Source organism: Poromitra crassiceps (genome assembly GCF_964638095.1).
Source record: "Poromitra crassiceps genome assembly, chromosome: 5".
Lineage (NCBI taxonomy): Eukaryota > Metazoa > Chordata > Actinopteri > Beryciformes > Melamphaidae > Poromitra > Poromitra crassiceps.
In genome coordinates, this window is record NC_139642.1 from 28,759,920 (window position 1) to 28,778,038 (window position 18,119).

Sequence of the window (18,119 nt, forward strand, 5' to 3'; positions counted from 1 at the left end):
TCATAGCTAATGAAACGTTTTATCTCTGCTCCAAGACAATCCTCTGAAATTGATGCTTGTCGATTTCAACAGAACGAAGAGAAGTGAGTTGTCTTTGAAACAAATCGGAAAAAAGGAGGCTTTGTGCAAGTACGTGTTATGGCGGTAATTAGACAAAACTGCAAGGCATTTAAACGTCTCACTGACATAGATTTTCTGCAGATAAGGGTAATTAATTTCAGCGGCCATTTAATGAGAGAGAGGGAGATGCAAAGAAAGAGAGAGAGCTGCTCTCAGATCGCCTTGCTCTGATGTCCAAAACCGTAATAGCGCTGCCATATCGATATCTGAGAGTCCATTCAGCTCTTCGGGGACACTAATCTATAGAAAGATGAAACCAACGCTGACAAGGTTATTTATTATAGTCCAATAGCCTGCACATCTCCAACAAGGGTGTTTCTATCCTCCTAATAAGATTCTAATGTCCCCCTTTGGCTTTGTGGTGCACTGTTTTCCATATACAGCATTTTTGTGTTTCGCTGTTTCTCTTACGCTCCCCGCGCCTGCCCCTTCTTGTTGTGGGCTAAATGTAATAATTAAAATCCCGGGTTAAGCAGCGCCATTAATATTTCAGTGCTCCTCGGGGATATTGTTTTTCTGCGGTTGTTGTCACTTTCAGAGGAATTACACGTGGCCTCACAAGCAGCTGCCAATCAGTAGGTCTCTAATTAATTTCTGTCCCTGCAGGTTTGGTTCCAGAACAGAAGAGCCAAATGCAGAAAGCAAGAAAACCAGCTACATAAAGGTACGTTTTAGCCTGTTTTATAAGCTAGTCTGCTCTCATTTCACGAAATATGTCTATTCTATTCTATTCTCCAATGCATTATAATCTATATTCAAATGCACAGACATGGGTCACACACCTTCCACCGTGCCATCCTTCTTTACGCACGAGGCTATAGGGACCCTGCGTTTTAATTTTCAGTTAATTTGCATCAATTATGTTTTCTCTAAAGTGAATGTTTATAACGGCTCTTATAAGTTTACTCCGACAACTCGTAGTTATTCAGGCCTACAGTTTACTGTGTGCATGGTTCAGATGGATATTCTCTCAATTAGGCTATCATCTGTTTTTCAGGAGTCCTCATCGGAGCAGCCAGTCAGTTTGAAGCTTGTCGTGTAGCGCCATATGTCAACGTGGGGGCTTTGCGGATGCCATTCCAACAGGCAAGTTACTTTGAAGCGTCTAGTTTTAAGACCAGACCAATCCCCGGACTGCTGTCTTGGCGCAGGGCCTGTCCAAGTGCTATGGGGAGACTCCAGCAATGTGGGGTAACTAAACTCTTGTTACCACGGTGACGAATACATTGTGCCAACATAGCGCAGCATTGTGTACAACCTAATTGGAATATTCCCTCTATTGATTTATGGATTGTTTATATGCCTATTTTAATGCAGCCAGTAAGTAACAGTCCAGGGTGGAGGCTATATGGATGATAGGCCTGGCCTCCTATAGGCTATAGGCTATAGGCTATAGGCTATAGGCTTCTCAAATATTTTCTTGTCATTGTCCTCAAACAGTTTAGGCTACAGATGCCCCCATTGATTTGTGGCAGGGTCATTCCATATGGGAAGATTGTTTTTTTTGTGTGATGTAATAGCATTGAACTGTATAGCACTGTCTACAGTGTAGCCTGGGGAGATAATAGGGTGATGAGAGTGACATTTCAGATTACAATTAACTGTCATTCTTAGTCAATAGCCTATTCCATAATTGGGATAATTTGTATTGAATGATGTAGCCAAATTAAAGTAGTGTTCTTCATTTTGCTGGGGACCCCACGGGATCCCACACGAGTCCCTGAAAAAAAAACAGAAAAAAACGTATGGAGCTATTATGGGCTATGGCATTCGGTGGTCTATTACTGCAATCATTATAGGTCACCCTGCAGCCTCAAATGAGCAAAATGAGTAGCCTACCGTAGTTGAGGTAGCAAATCTACAACAGTCACTCTTAGTGAAATGACCTGTCCTGCAGACAACCCATTGCACAAAGTTAACACGTGTTCTCCCCCCTCTCTCCCCATCCGTGCGTCCCGTCCCGTAGGATAGTCATTGCAACGTGCCGCCCTTCTCCTTTCAGGTGCAGGCGCAGCTGCAGCTGGACAGCGCCGTGGCGCACGCGCACCACCACCTGCACTCTCACCTGGCAGCGCATGCGCCCTACATGATGTTCCCGGCGCCGCCGTTCGGGTTGCCCCTGGCGACGCTCGCGGCAGAATCCGCCTCCGCCGCCTCTGTGGTGGCCGCCGCCGCCGCCGCCAAGAACACCAACAAGAACTCCAGCATCGCCGACCTCAGACTCAAGGCCAAGAAGCACACGGCCTCGCTGGGACTGGGACTGTGACGAACACTCCAACATGTTATCCACCGAGGGTCTGAGGAACTGAGCTCCAGAGGCAACACGAACGCTTACAAAGTGAACAAAATCCAAGGACAAAGTGAACAAAATCCAAGGACAAAGTGAACAAAATCCAAGGACAAAGTGAGAAAAAAAAATTCAAGGACGATATTTATGTTTTCTTTTCTTTTTTCTAAATGAAGGACGACGTGTATAGGCTAACTATAAAATATAGGCTATTTATGAGACCCTAACCTTAAAGACAAAGAACAAAAAGACTATGACGTGATACACGAGTGATTTTTGGACGCCAAATGAGAAAGGTGTGAACGGGAATGGATAGCAAGGCTACCCCGTTTCAGCACTGTGCTCTCTGCGGCCACATGGCAGAGGGGCAGCAGCGGGACACCCATGGGAAAAGGATGCAGCTGGGACGGTCGATTTGTCAAACAAGGCGAACCATTCTGCAGTTGTTTTCTTTCTTGTTATATTATATTATTATTATTATTTCATTTTGAACATATAGAGGCTGGCCTCGTTATATTTCAAAAACATGCTCTCTGCAGAGGAAAGAGCGGAAATTGTTGACACAAGAGGGACAAAAAGACGTTATCTGAAGTGTTTCTCTCTTTTCTGTTTGTCCAACTTCAAAATGCCTCAGCAGTGTTTTGCATGAGTCCTGTCCTCACGGAAGATGTGGGCCATGTAGTCACCTAACTCTCTCTCTCTCCCTCCCCCCTTTCTCTCTCTCTCCCCTTTCTCTCTCTCTCCCTCTCTCTCTCTCTCTCTCTCTCTGAGGGCAACTCTCACTTGAATGTAGGCTTATTGACCTTGTTTGGACCTCCTTTGATACAGGTGAAACCAGGCGACAGAAATGTGAGATTAGGCTATAATATAATGTGTACGCTGAACTTCAGTTGTTTTGACCAGATAGCCCGATTTAGTGTCCAATGCAGGTGATTGTCCTTCTTAAAGGAGAGCATTTAGGCCCATAGGCTATTATAGGCCTATGCCATTTTTAAAACGGTGAATACTGGCCAATATCACGAGGATTGATATGCGAAATGGTACGGGCACGTGTAAAATATGTTAATACACAAGAAACATGCATTATTTTTTATTATTTAGTGGCTTTATGAATGCCTTGTGGGGAATATGTTTATTTTGTATTTTACTTTATTTCCGTGTATTAAAAAATCATGTGCTTTCTGTATGTAATTTTGATGTTTTTATAACAGTGAAAGTGAACGTACCTGAGGCACGGGTTTCTTAAAAAAGAATATCACAGAAATTGTTTTACCTTTTTCCATCACCATGTGAAACGTGAATCCACCTAAACAAAATGTTTTCGTTCCTACAATAAATCAACAGAAGTTTCTTTTATGACTTGATATTGTTCTTACATAATAGGCCGTTATCACTTTGAATTAAAAAAATAAACTACATTATTATTATTATTATTGCTGGTAAACCTTTGTGGGCAATAGCTGATTAATAATGCATGGCTGTAGATATATAGGTCTTTTGATAACGTTACAGTTGTGACAGGCCCGTTTAGTCAGGAACATGGGTCTCTATTGCTGCTCCCATGCCAAATCGATGCATTATTCATGTTGGTTATGGAGCGTTTGGAGAAGAAGACTGGTCATTTTCAATAGCAAGCACAGGAAGATAAGATGGGGGCCATACAAATTGCAAAGTTTTGCTGCAAAATAGCCGAAGCATGAGCACTTGCTATAGGCATATGGATTTTCCCTCCCAAGAAATCGTTTGCTTGACTGTTATAGCCTATTTGAAACATGTTCATAATGCTCGGATTCATGGCCTATAACCCCGAATTATCGGCCTAATTTATTAAACGAAATTGCACTTTATTCCAAATTTAGTCTTACCAGTTTCACCTAATGTATGCCAATATATAATATTATTATAGCCTATTAAGTGGGTATGGCATTTAACAAAATTAACATTGTCTCGTGCGCTACATAGCCATCTGAGATTGATCAAACGAATTGTGTCATTAACCATTTTTACATACAGCCAATAGCTTCAACCATGTTATTGTGAATCCCCATTCCTGAATGAAACTGTTTCCTAAAGTGTCCTAAAGTTTGACACGCTGCATGCTGGGAATATGGGCCGCATACCAAGCCAGCTTGGATGAAAAATTGGCCTGGCTCAGGTACCACTTGACTTACAAAGCAAATTCGCCCGATTCATTTCCTGACATCTTAACCGCCTTTTATTGAACATTTAATAAACACCTGACACGGGAGCCTATTATTATAGGAATCCGGATCACATTACCCTGCCGATATTTCCACACAAAACACAATGTCTTTAGCTATTAATTAATACCAACCTCACAGAGTCTACTGTGGAGTCTGGAGTGCTTGTGTATCTTGCCGTTTGGGGCAGGGTTTAGACGCCAAAACTATTGAATTATTGATTGAGCCTCGCCAGTAATGGAGGAGACGGAACTGGGAATCTGCTGCTGCATGGAGCGGGAACGCGCGCTGCCCTGGGATGGAACAACACACCGGGGTCGGGAGCGCGCATGCCCTGTGACTGTCCCACTCAGCCACTATGCTAAGATAAAATGGTTGCATTTGTTGTGTTGTTTTATACCTGGTCTGACCACACAGTGAGGTCAAGTTGATCAACATCATTAAACCATTGGTCTATATTGATTTGAAAGTAGGTTTTAAGAGGAAGATAATCATCTAATTTGTTTGAGGTTTCAAGGCATAAAACCCCCTTTTTGGAATGAGTTAATAGTGGGTATAAAGCAAAGCATCCCTAATGAAAAGACAACTGGTGATTTAAAAAGGTATAGGTCCCATATGGAAACATTATGCGGACATTAAAGAAAGAAAGAAAAATACCATAAAGCAGCTATACTCATTTTTGAGTATCAGCTACCATTAGTTAATTATGATGTTATTGCAGAAGAATAGTAGCCTAGCCTATCATTTTTCATCCTTGATTTTTTTGGGGGGATAATAGATTTCCTATTATATTCACCCAAAGATAATAGGCTACACCTGTATTAACTAGGCTACCTTTGAGACTATTTTTCTTCACAATTTTTGCAGTTGTATCCAAAGATTTGTGAATATTTTGCTCTGTTTACTCCTTTTTCCAGCTGCAGCCTAAAGTCACGATTCCTGTGAACCGCAAGGCTGCCATATTGGAGTGGAGTCCAGTGGACCAGCAGCTAACAGTATAGCCTATACTGTATGTCCTGGGGTGCAGTGGTGGAGTGGAGAGCAGTGGAGAGGGCCTCTTCTCTGAGGGGCCATGCAGGAGACAATGAGACGGGGACACACAAGTGTTCTCCTGATTAGACTGGAGACGAGCAGCGCTCTCACTCTCCTCTCAACACACTCTTAACACACACGCCCCCACACAGCCAGCCAGGAGCCAGACAGCCTCGCTCGCTTCTCACTCTACCCTCAATCCCTTTCCCCTCACTCACTCTCTGCTTTCCCTTGACCCCCAACACACACACACACACGCACACGCACACACGCACACATACATACACGCACGCACGCACGCACACACACACACGCACGCATACATACACGCACGCACGCACGCACACACACACGCACACATACATACACGCACGCACGCACGCACACACACACACACACACACACACACACACACACACACGCACACACACACACACACACACGCACACACACGCACACACACGTACGCACATACACACACACACACACACACACACACACACACACACACACGCACACACACACCCTCCATTGTTATCCATCTTACACTGAGCTGGAGGAGTGAGAGTGGGGTGGTAGAGTTGTAATCAAGTGCTTCTCTCATGCATTTACTTTTTGACATCAAGGGCCCCTAAACTGACACAAATTAGACCATGGACCCCCATCTGATACCATTTTGTCCCAAGGTCCCTCATCTCATATCATTTTTGCTTTTAGATGTTTTATTACAGAAAGTGTGAAACCCGCATGAGCAAAATAGTCTGTTACTTATAGATGGAATTAAAGTGAAAATACATGATTCACCTTTTTGCTGGACCCCCTCGAACCCTCTCAAGGACCCCTGGGGGTCCCCGGGCCCCACTTTGAGAACCACTGCATTAAAACACACCAACACTGCATGTATAAATCCAAATGAAACAAATGTATGAAACACTGAGAAACACACGCACGCACGCGCACGCACACACACACACACACACACACACACACACACCCACACACACACACACACACACACGCCCATATGATGGTAGCCCGGTGAGTGACTCACAGCAGCGGTCCACATCATGGAATCCTTCATATCAACTGGTGCTATATTTACCACACAGCCCCAGAGACAAATACAATGCTCTATCATTTCCTGCACTATGGGGCACTTGGGCTTTTATCAAATGAGAGCATGTTACTGTAAACACTCACAGAGAGACCACGGCGTCAGTTTGCTCAACTGTACAAAGATTCATTTTTATGGATGTGGATAGCTGTGAGTGAGTGAGTGAGTGAGTGAGTGAATGTGTGTTTGTGCGTGTATGAATTTTTATGTGAGAAAGTGAAGGCCGACTCCCCCTCAAAAAAGGAGACAGTCCTAAGAAAAGGAGAGATAAAAAATGCTCTCTCTCTCTCTCTCTCTCTCTCTGTCTCTCTCTCTCTCTGAGGGCTTGTCTTTGTTCCATGTTTGGAGTGCTCAAAGAGCAGGGCGCACAGCACCGCACCAAAGACAACAGCCATCAGGAGCAACAGCAGATGAAAGAGCCACTTCAAAGACATCACATGGAGCAAAAGTGAAAAAGAAACCTGCGCAAAAAAACTCCCTCCAATATAGCGCTCGGGCCAGCAATTAGGGACGCCATATCGCTGCTGCCTGTTATCATCACATGCGTGCACCACCATACAGGCCTGGGTGGCTAACCGCACCGCTCGGTGTGGGTTGCCCGGTGCAGTCAGCAGAGTTCTAGCGTTCATAGAGCTCGGCAGTAGGACTGTATATGATTTCACTGTGGGATGAAAAGTGGGTGTTCACTCAACACAGATCTGACCCCTGGTACGGCCAGGGAAAGCTTAACAGTGGTGATTACAGACGCAGAAAAACAACCATCTCCATCTCCAATTCCTTCTGTTCAGCAGCTAAGTGGAACAAAACAAAACAGAGGTCAGAACAAAACAAGAAGTCTAATTGTTTCACTGCTTCCTGTTTAGGGGCCCCGGGGCAATCTACACATTTTTTATGTACTGCGTGCGTTTTATTTGTTATTAATTCCTCTCCAGTTGCAGCTGGTTTGCAGATTAGCGAGATAGCATGATGTATACCTCTGTGCCCTAGGAGGAAGACATAACAAGGGTGTTACGTGTTGAAACCTATGGGCATCAGTATAGCTCTAAGGGCATTTTATTGTCTCTAATGGAAAAAAGGTGACATTTGGCCAATTGTAAAGGATGGAGAGTGTGGGTGGGTGTGTATATATGTGTGTGTGTGTGCGTGTGCGTGCGTGCATGCATGCATGTGTGCACGGGAGTGTGTGCCCAATGGTGTGTGCGCATGTTGGTGTGTGTATGTGTTTATCTGTGCGGTATGGTTGTGTATCTCAGAGTAAGGGTGAGTCAGAACTAAATAGAAAGAAAGAGTGATGTGAGAATAAAAAGAAATGCAGAGAAAGAGCCAGAGAGTGAGAGAGCGAGAGAGAGAGAGAGAGAGATGGTGAGGGGCACACAGTGTAACTGTTATACATTTGGCCCGTGCTTCTCGATGTATTTACAAGCTGGTAAGATCCAATCATCTGTGTGCGAGTATAATCGAGTACTCGCTTTTCAATCATCAGATGTTTGTACACAGAATCTTAAATTACAAAAAGCCTTCCGGTAACATAGGCTCACTCATCTCGTATTGATTGTGTTCAAGCTCTCTGAAGTTAACAGAAATGTCATTTTTAAAATGTCACGAAATGACACAAACCAGACAAATCACCCAATATTTGTATCAGGATGCTCAAGTGTCCGTTTAATGTGGGCAAATCCATGGGAGGTCCAGGATCATTCATTCTGGGGTTAAACACTATTTCAACATTCGCTCCACGGAAGCATTTATGACCATTTATACATCTGTCAACCCCGTTCAAGCGCTCTCTCAAACTGGTGACAAGGCATGGGTGGTCAGGGCAAAGTTTAGATGTGGTGGAAAATAGCCTTGCTTTTCAGAACAAGCATCAATCACCTATGTAGTGTACAGTAAACATTATACTGGCAAAGCATTGCAAGCCTGCGATAGAAATGTTGGTACAGTTTATAGTTAGTGTGTTACTCGTATAAGGTTTATAAGCACATCATAACTTTATGAAGAATGCTTAGCGATTGTATTGGAACATAATGGTTGGAACATAAAGGAATTACCGCAGGAATTATAATTCATTGTCAATCTGTTATATTTTGGTTATGAAAGCACTCTGGGCTATAATGTAGCAAAGTGTTATGGCCTGAGTTTCAACAGGCAAAGTGGAATGCTCCAAGGGGCAAGCCAATGTAAATGTGGCGTCGTTATCATGACGATGAGAGTTTGATGATTTATGTTTTGAAACCGAGCGCGAGTATTAGACTCAAATGCGTTTCACATGTGAACTACTCTGAAGCCCACGCCGCCGCTAAAATCCCATTGAGATATATAGACACGCTTTCTCAGTATAGATCAGACAACTGAAATGTGTTATCAATTATTCTGTCTGAAGCGGAGACATTGTCCAAATCCACTTATGACAGCATCAAGAAAAAAGCAGAGGCAAAGCGTAGGAAGAACGTGAAGCACATTTTTACTTTTGATGTATTTAAGACATATTGTAACAAACGGGGGAATTCAAATGTACCGGTCACGTAAATGCCTTCACTTCAATCCCCACAGATCATTTATTAATTTGCACACGAGCAACTTTGTAACCAAAATTGTTAGAATGCAAATTCCTGGCATTCTCAATGATATATGAAGCATTATTATAAACACCGATGCATCCTTTGACCCATTGTTTCAGTACTACCCTTGAACACTTATTTCCAAAGTAGCTATCTTGAACGCCCTGTATAATAAGAAAGATGTTGCAGTACAGGGGATGGGAGGGAGCAAGAGGTCAAATGCTTTCCGACCAATAGAATTTCAAAGCAGGAGAGTGCCTGTCATCCAGGGCATCTTATTCAGATGCTTTCATTGATCCTGTCACTCGCGTCCCCTCATTGATACAGCAGTATTGACAGCTTTATTGCTATGGTAATTTACTACTTAGGCTAGTGTACATAAGCCACTGTCCCTGGGCTGGAGGATTACAGCAATACATACAGGAGTCACACACACACACACACACACACACACACACACACGCCCGCGCACACACCCACACACACACACACGCACGCACGCACACACACACACACACACACACACACACACACACACACACACACACACACACACGGCTTATTATAGGCTAATATGATGAGCAGGGAAGGTAATGTATAATGGTGGGGGACTATGTCAAGTTCAACTGGGAGCAGTAGGTTGAGTGGGCTGTGTGTGTGTGTGTGTGTGTGTGTGTGTGTGTGTGTGTGTGTGTGTGTGTGTGTGTGTGTGTGTGTGTGTGTGTGTGTGTGTGCGTGCGTGTGCGTGTGCGTGCGTGCGTGCCCGCGCACGCACTCTCTGTCACTGTGTTTGGGTGGGTCACCGCTATGGGAAGAATGCATCTTATCTCAATGCGGTCTAATGTAAATTGATGTCACGAGCGGGAGAGAAGGGCAGAGAAGAAGCGAAGAGCTGACTGAGCTGCATTATGGGGCCAGATTGAAGCGGGCCTGGGAGGAGACAGGACCGCGTCGTGGTGCGGCGCTCTATTGGATTACAATGTTGGCTCAACAATCCGCCAACGTCTAATTAAATAGCCCTGCATTAGCTTTCCTCCACAGCGGGGGGTGTGAGAGAGACATAGAGAGAGAGAGAGAGAGAGAGAGGGACACTATCTCATTCTGAAATGGGATGTAAAAATAGATCTAGCAAGTTAGCCCGTACTCACGCTCCCCCCCCCCCTCCCCCTCCCTCTCCCCCCCTCCCTCTCCCTCTCCCTCCCTCCCTCCCCCCCCTCCCTCCCTCCCTCCCTCCCGCGCTATCGCCCCTTCTCAGTGTGAGACGTTGGCGCTGCCCCTCCTCGCCCTGTGTTTCAGACTCTCTACATCATTTCTCCCTCTTTATATAAACTAAACACAGAACTCCAATGTTATAATTTCTTGAGTGCATTGGCATAACACACATGATTCAACACGAGATGCTGTTTATTCAGTGGCTTCCACGATTTCCACAAGTTACAAAGCAGACATGGCTGGAATGAGAAACCTCGCCGCCGCCGCTGCTGCTGCTCCACTCACTGCTATTTCCCAGACTGCATGAGGCTTTTAAGAGTTTATGATTTCAACAGCAAAACACTGGGTGGCAGTGTGTGCAGCGAGCACAACTTTCCCTAACTCTCCTTTTTTTTTTTTTGGTGTGTTTTGCTATCAAAAGAATTCAAGGAAGTGACACATGAATTGAGAATGAATATCACATGGGTCCAAAAATAGCTGACACTTGCTGTAGCAGATAGCTGGCTGTGTTATGAGAGAGGCTTACATGGGAGAGGAAGGAAACAAGTTCATAGAAAACAACTATATCGCACAACCTGCATTTATGTCACTTCTTTATGAACTTTAGCGTGGTATTTATAGACTGGATCTGACCATTGTGACCCCCACCCCCCCCCCCCCCCCACCCCCAAAAATCCAGTTGTCCAACTGAACGTCTAACATTGAATCCTGTCTTCAATGGACCGTCGCAAAGACCATGGAATGACGGGGTGGAGAGAGACAGAGAGAAAGTCACACACAGACAGAGACAGGGAGAGTTAAGGGGACAAGGACAGTGATAAGAGCCGAGTAGATAGAGAGAGGAGTAGGATGGAGACGGTAGACAGAGGTGCCAAAGACATGAGAGAGCCCTTTGGAAGCACTAAAGCATGTTTGAGAGACTGCCTCTTATCTTAATGATGACAGGGACCCTTTCAAAGGGTCACATGTAACACACTGTGGGCTGGAAGTGCTCGCGGACGACCACCTTGGAGGGGAGTTGCTGAAGGAAAAGCCATGGCTGAAGATGGCACATTGCAGAGGAACTGTAACGCAGACTCAGCCTGTAATGCCTCCGCAGATACATTTCATTACCAAATTTGTTCCCTGCAATTATTTTCTTTTTTCACATATTTTATTCCAAAGTGAATATCAAATAGGCTACACTATAGAAGAGTAGATTCTGCACTAGTTGGTATCATATTCCCCATTGAAACCGCTTGAAATCAGATGAAGTGTGCTGTATACAGACAGCTCATACACAATTAAGAGTCTATAACATGTCTCTCAATTAGTGCCAAGGTAATAAAGGAAAAAATAGGACACTGAATGTCTTCTTATATAGCAGAAATTGACATTTTTGTTTTTCCACAAAATTACCAAGCTATTACTGTTAGGTTAGGCACATTTACCCCTACAGGTTAGTTAGCAAAACCCAATTTGGGTAAATTTGTTAGCAAAATCCTACCGTTCAGGGATAGCTTTAGTTGGCATCCAACTTTCATATGCTATACAATATCAGTGGAATTATATAAGACATTAACATTAGCAGATACACAACCCCCCAAAATAAACCATTATTCCAATTTACAGCTACAATCTCATGTGGATTCTAATTCTGACATGTTCTTTTGAAATTTGTTTTAGCTTGGAGTCATTAAGCTACGTTGTCTCAAACCTGTAGGTTGCAGCAGCATGCAGGCTCTTCCAGGTTGTCATTCTGTTGGCACAAAGGCACAAAGTTTGCTTGTTTGTTTAAAACTCAAACCTTTCTCTATCTTAACAAGGTCACCAGATCTGCTGTTTCATCAAGAATCCCCCTTCGAGAAGCTGTACTTTGTGGTCAAACATCATTTTTTCCCCATGTTGCAAAGGTGATTTATCACAGAACACAGCATTGCCATTCATTGGGGGAAATTACCCTAGACTAGAGTTAATTAAATGTTCATTGCATACTTTTCCTATAATATTGATTGTTGCCTATTTAGGTCCATAGTTCTACATGTCTAAATCACAAGGATTGTAATATCAGGTATTGAATCTTGTATGTACAGGTACCTGAAAACATGAATAGTTTGCATTCACAGAACGTTTGTCACTACGCAGCTTTGTCTCTTATCCAGGCTGTGCGAGGTGATTGTAACCTCTGTGCTTGTGTACTGACATCAACACTTTTTCATATTAGTCACATTTGCTTACTTAATTCCCTAAAAGCAATTTCTTTGTTGTGTGAGTGGGTTGGCTAAGCACTGCCTATTTAAAAAGGGTTTAGAAGGCTGCAATGTTGCAAACGTAATGCATCACCTTATAATACAGTATTTCCTCTGGGTGATATTTATAATCCCAACACTCATAACACACAGTGATTCTCCCTAAATACTATTCATTAGAAATAATTGTGGGGGGGGGGGACAGCAACGTGCAGGAGTAACTGAACTTCTCATAACCGCTCACTCAATTGCCCCCTATCACCCAAATGCGAAATGAAAACTGAGTTTGGAGCCTGCAGACCACAGAGAGACACACTGTAGTGTGGTCTGGAGGGGGTGTGTGTGCTGCCATGGACACAGTAGAGATCCAAGCTCTGTAAGTAAAAAAAAAAAAAAAAAAAAAACAAATCCCTCCGGCACCATTATATAAGCATACATATGGGACGGTAAAAATGGAAGACGACACTTTAAATGACATTATTATAAAATGCAATACTCCTGGAATGATCCCTTATTAAATTAGGCCCTATGATCCGAGATGAATTTCCCGCTTCTCTAATCCATCAAGAGGGGAATATTAAAAGATAGGCCTCAACCGGCATTAGACGCTCACTCCGTCTTGACTTTCATTATTCTGCATTACGGCGCTGCTGGGGGAGAGCCTCTTAATGAGAATTACAATGATTCACTGGCCCCGGCCCCACTTCTGACAAGTCAAATATTAACTCCTCAGTCACAGCTGTCGGAATTAAAATACTTTGTAGCCGCGGACGTGCTAAATTAAATTGGCCTTTTATGTTCCCTTACATGGCTGACCCCCGTGGGGGCTCCACCAGCGCCTCGGTCGCCACTGAGATGGCTATGACAGAGTAAGAGAGAGACAGAAGAGAGAGAGAGAGAGAGAGAGCCTGAGAATATATACGCACACTAGGGCATACATGTACACTGACACGCACACACACACACACACACACACACACACACACACACACACACACACACACACACACACACACACACACACACACGCACACAAGCTCACATGAAAACAAACATCCTGTTCCCCCCCTGTGTCTCGTTCTGTCATCTTCTCGCTCTATCCATCTAGTCTTCGCCCCTTCCTTCACTCTGCTCTCGCTCTCACCGGAGGCTGTGTCCTTGGCAGACATCTTTTCTGCGCTGTTTGTTTGATAGCCATGTGTGAGCTAACTGTCGAGGAGTGTCTGGGCTTCACCGCGGGTCTCTCTCCATTAGCGGGGCCACAGACACACATAAAGGCTCCTCACCTGTTGCTCGGCCTTCATGTTGAACAGCCAAACAGATTAACATATAACAGAGCAGCCTTCTCAAAGAGCGCGGCAACTTTGTGCTGATGTGATTAGGGGTGTATTATGCGGAGAACAAATCAAATTTACACTGACCTTTCAAAGTTTTTATTCTACAGTTAATCTGCACTCACTTAAGCAGAGGGCTAGGGCTCACAGACCCGTGGCTCCACTCTGCCTGCCAAACTCCTCCGTGTGAGGCGAGCGCTTGCCGGGGCGGATCCTCCGCCATCCGCTGGCTTGCTCTGGTCTGGCCCCTAGCTCCTGTGCACTGACGGTGAGCGAGAGAGGGGAGGTTTTCCGCCTTTTGCCCGCCTCCTTCCTTCCCCCCCCCCAGTAGCATTTCTCTTCCGCTCGCGTTGCCAGCAGAGCTCCAAATCCTCCTCCCCTCTCCGTTTGAGCTCCTCACAAACAAACGATCGATTTCACAGAGAGAGAGAGAGAGAGAGAGAGAGAAGGGAGAGGGAAAATAGAACTGCCGGTGACCCTGGAGTCGGCAAATGTTACACTTGAAATCGTTGGATTTTTAAAAACAGTTAAAATGCCCCGGGACGTGTCACCTCTCCCCCTTCAAGAGTCAACCGAATGAATAAAGAAGTGGATGGAGCTGATAAAGAAAACAAAAACGGCCAAATGGAAGAGAGTGGAGGATTAATTCAGTGGGCAGATGGGTCCCGGTGTCAATTTGAGCTATTCTGATCCATTGGATTGAAACCAGAGCTTCAACCATGGCCCTACAGAGTCACCTTTGACCCCTCATGACAGACATAATACTGATACTCTATATTCATTCAGTTCTTCTGTGTGCTTTTTTTTGTGTGTGTGTCTTAAACCCACTTCGCTTTCCCTCTTAGTCCTCTCTGGCCCTGCTTCAAACCTCTGCACCTCGGGTCATGTGATTAGCATATAGGGCAGCGCACACAGCCAGCACTGTAACAGACAGCTCGTCCACTGCTCGTGGTGTATGTGAGGCTCCAGGCTCCAGTGTGTAAGCACATTTACACACTTTTAATAACGTGTACATTTTAATAATAATAATTAAAAGTATCAATACATTCGTGACCCAGGGTTACCATTACGATTATTAATTGCCACCAGGAAAGCAATTACTTCTTGTTGAAAGCATATTTCTTTTAGTATCGAGTTTCTTTGCTAGTCTTGGTGTGCCTTTAGGAAAATATACCCCCCTTACTTATTACTGTAAGCCATTCGAATTAAGCAGTTCTGACCTGAAGATGGAATATCGAACATTTCCATGGTTCTCATTATCTAGTTATAATTAGCTTGAAGTAAGAGTAGTAACGTTCACATGTTGAGCACAAAAGTAAGCAGAAGGGTATATCTATTGAAATGCTCCAAATCAATGGGTCCAGGATGTGCATAAATGGCTCCATTACGGCACTATGGGGTTCCATGAGAGGGTGATTTAGAAGACACCCCTGCAGTGAAGCATCAGTCACTCTATAAGAGTTAAATAAGCCGTGTGAAGGACTGTTATCCTTACTGGCTTAAGCTCCCATTAATCAGTCCACTTCACCTGTCAATACAGCCACTGGCTTCCAATCAAACAACCATTACAGCAGAGAGCATCCCAATAAAGGAGATCTTTGTTTCTTATTGAGTTAATCACCCGGCTTCCTCTCGGCAGACTGGCACCGGCAGTGCATCTTCCTCTCTTCATCATGTAGGAGCGCAGAGGTCAGGCTTAAAACACACCGCGACTTAGAATATGGAGGAGGCGTAGGTTGATGATAACAATACAGCGGATTAACTTCTCAATTTACAGAGCTCGGAGACTGATTATCGTTTCAGATTGCATTTGCCAATGACCCCGTGCAAATTGATAGGCAATGAAAAGAACTACTTAGGGCTTTCAGTGTCATCATGTAAATTCCGATCTTGCGGTTTCTGTAATGGATTCTCATATTATGTAGAAGTGAGCGAGGCAGGAGCGGAGAAGGGCCCGGCGCTATGTGATGGACTGATGTGTCATGCACAGTCTGAGGTGGAGGATATAGCTCTGAGCAGGTGGGAGTGAACATCCCTCTGACAGCCCTTTTCAAAATGACAAAATCCATGCTTCCGTATTGACCAGTTATTCTTCTATCTTTCAGTGGGCATCTCCAGACCCTCCCCTCCCCTCTCCATCCCCCCCCCGGCCCGCCATCCCCCAACCTGCCCGGCCGCTCCCTATTGATCCTGGCCGGTGATTGGTTGAGCTGTAATTTGAGATGGACATTGACGGATGAGCGCAAACTGTTTTTCTTTCCCTCTCTTCCTCTCCTCTCGGGGGTGATGAAGTCATAATGCTAGTGACAGAGCCAGACCGGGACCAATTGCAATGGAGTGCTGGCCTGAGTAACCTTTAGCGCCAAATGCAGGACGTCTCCCGGTCTGTAGCACATGCCCCCTGGGCGCGCCCTGGACACAGGCCTCATAAACGCTCCCATACATGATGGAGCCAGGGCAGGCAGAAGAGACCAGAGAGGCTGTGTGTAGGGTAGAAAGTGAGCAAGGCGACATTATCTACCTCCTACCTCAGCCAGGATAGGTGTCTGGGAGGATGTAAAACTGTGAGTCAATCATCAATATTTTGATTGATACCCTACTGGGCAGACTGAGGTAACGATTGGGCCCAAAACCCAATGGAAGAGAATATAGCATACAGTACAGTAGGCTAGTAGCAGTGACATAGAGTACAGTAGGCTAGTAGAGAATATAGCATACAGTACAGTAGGCTAGAAGAGAATATAGCATACAGTACAGTAGGCTAGTAGAGAATATAGCATACAGTACAGTAGGCTAGAAGAGAATATAGCATACAGTAGGCTAGTAGCAATGGAAGAGAATATAGCATACAGTACAGTAGGCTAGTAGCAGTGACATACAGTACAGCAGGCTAGTAGAGAATATAGCATACAGTACAGCAGGCTAGTAGCAGTGACATAGAGGCGAAGGCAGTGAGACTGGGAGGCTGTAAATACAGAGAGCGAGGGGGGTAGTTCCGGATCTCAAAATTGAGGCCAATGCAGAAGTACCAAAAACTGTAGTTCCTTGAATGGCCACTTGAGGCTGGCTCCAAAAGGGACTCATTCCCATTGACTGTATATATATGGACGTAGCCTACCGTTGTTCTTTGGACTCCTGTGTTGAAGCACATCCATGGTTGAAGTGGCCTGTCACCATCTTGGGCTCCTTGCGCACCTCACATGAAACGAGGGGTTTCCCAGAGCTGCAGCTCCACCTGCTATTGGTCCATGATCGACAAGTTGTGCGATTACTGGAATGGCGACCTGTCAATCACCCCAAAACATAGTCTTTTCTATCGTCTATTTGACTCTAAATGGGCAAGTTATCAAAAAATTCGGCCCAGGTACAGTTGTTATGAAAGGTGAAATTAGCTCTATAGTCCAGTCTCAAGTGGCTATTCGAGGAACTACAGCTTTCAGGATCACTTCTGCAGCTAGCCCACTGCTCATTCCTCATTCACCGCCCATGTTAAAATCCCCGACTTTACAGCAGAAATAAACATGTTTACAGCCTTCAAAAACCGGTTTTGGTCTCTATAGCAAATGTCACCTTTCATGGTAACTGTAAGGGGTGTGAATTTTTATCTAACTCACCCGTTTAGAGTTAAAGTCGAACTGAACTTGTTCGTCATGTGTATAATGAGTCCATTTCAGACTGAAAACATAGTTTGTCTAAGATGACAGGTTGAGAGGTGGGTCATAGTATCATGTTGATGATTTTATTTGACAATTCTGGGGACTGGATTGGGCTTTGGCCAATCCTGGCGTGTTCCGCCTCCAAATCGAGTGTGATTCAGTGTGTTGTGGCACTCCCCTCGGGAAGAGCCTTTTGACGGGAGGCTGAGTGGCTGAGTGGAGCTCAGCGACCCGCAGGCAGCCAGCTGCCTTCGTGTTGCCGAGCGGAGAGTGCAGCACGTTGGCCTGGAATCTCCGAAGTGCGACCCCTGACAACCAAGCTCTCGGATGCGCGCGCCATTATCGCTGCTATAACGATACGATATCCCTGGAAT

At 44.8% G+C, this 18,119-nt stretch overlaps 1 protein-coding gene across 1 annotated transcript in view; it reads left to right on the forward strand.

Moving 5' to 3' along the window:
- The window catches only part of shox2 (shox homeobox 2), a gene marked incomplete at both ends in the record, with an annotated part of 7,826 nt that extends 5,440 nt beyond the window's left edge, over positions 1-2,386 (forward strand). The window contains 3 exons of the mRNA XM_083636605.1: positions 727-784; positions 1,118-1,206; positions 2,087-2,386. Coding sequence (XP_083492731.1) covers positions 727-784; positions 1,118-1,206; positions 2,087-2,386 — 447 coding nt within the window. The remainder of the gene's footprint in view (positions 1-726; positions 785-1,117; positions 1,207-2,086) is intronic.
- Positions 2,387-18,119: the final 15,733 nt, after the last annotated feature.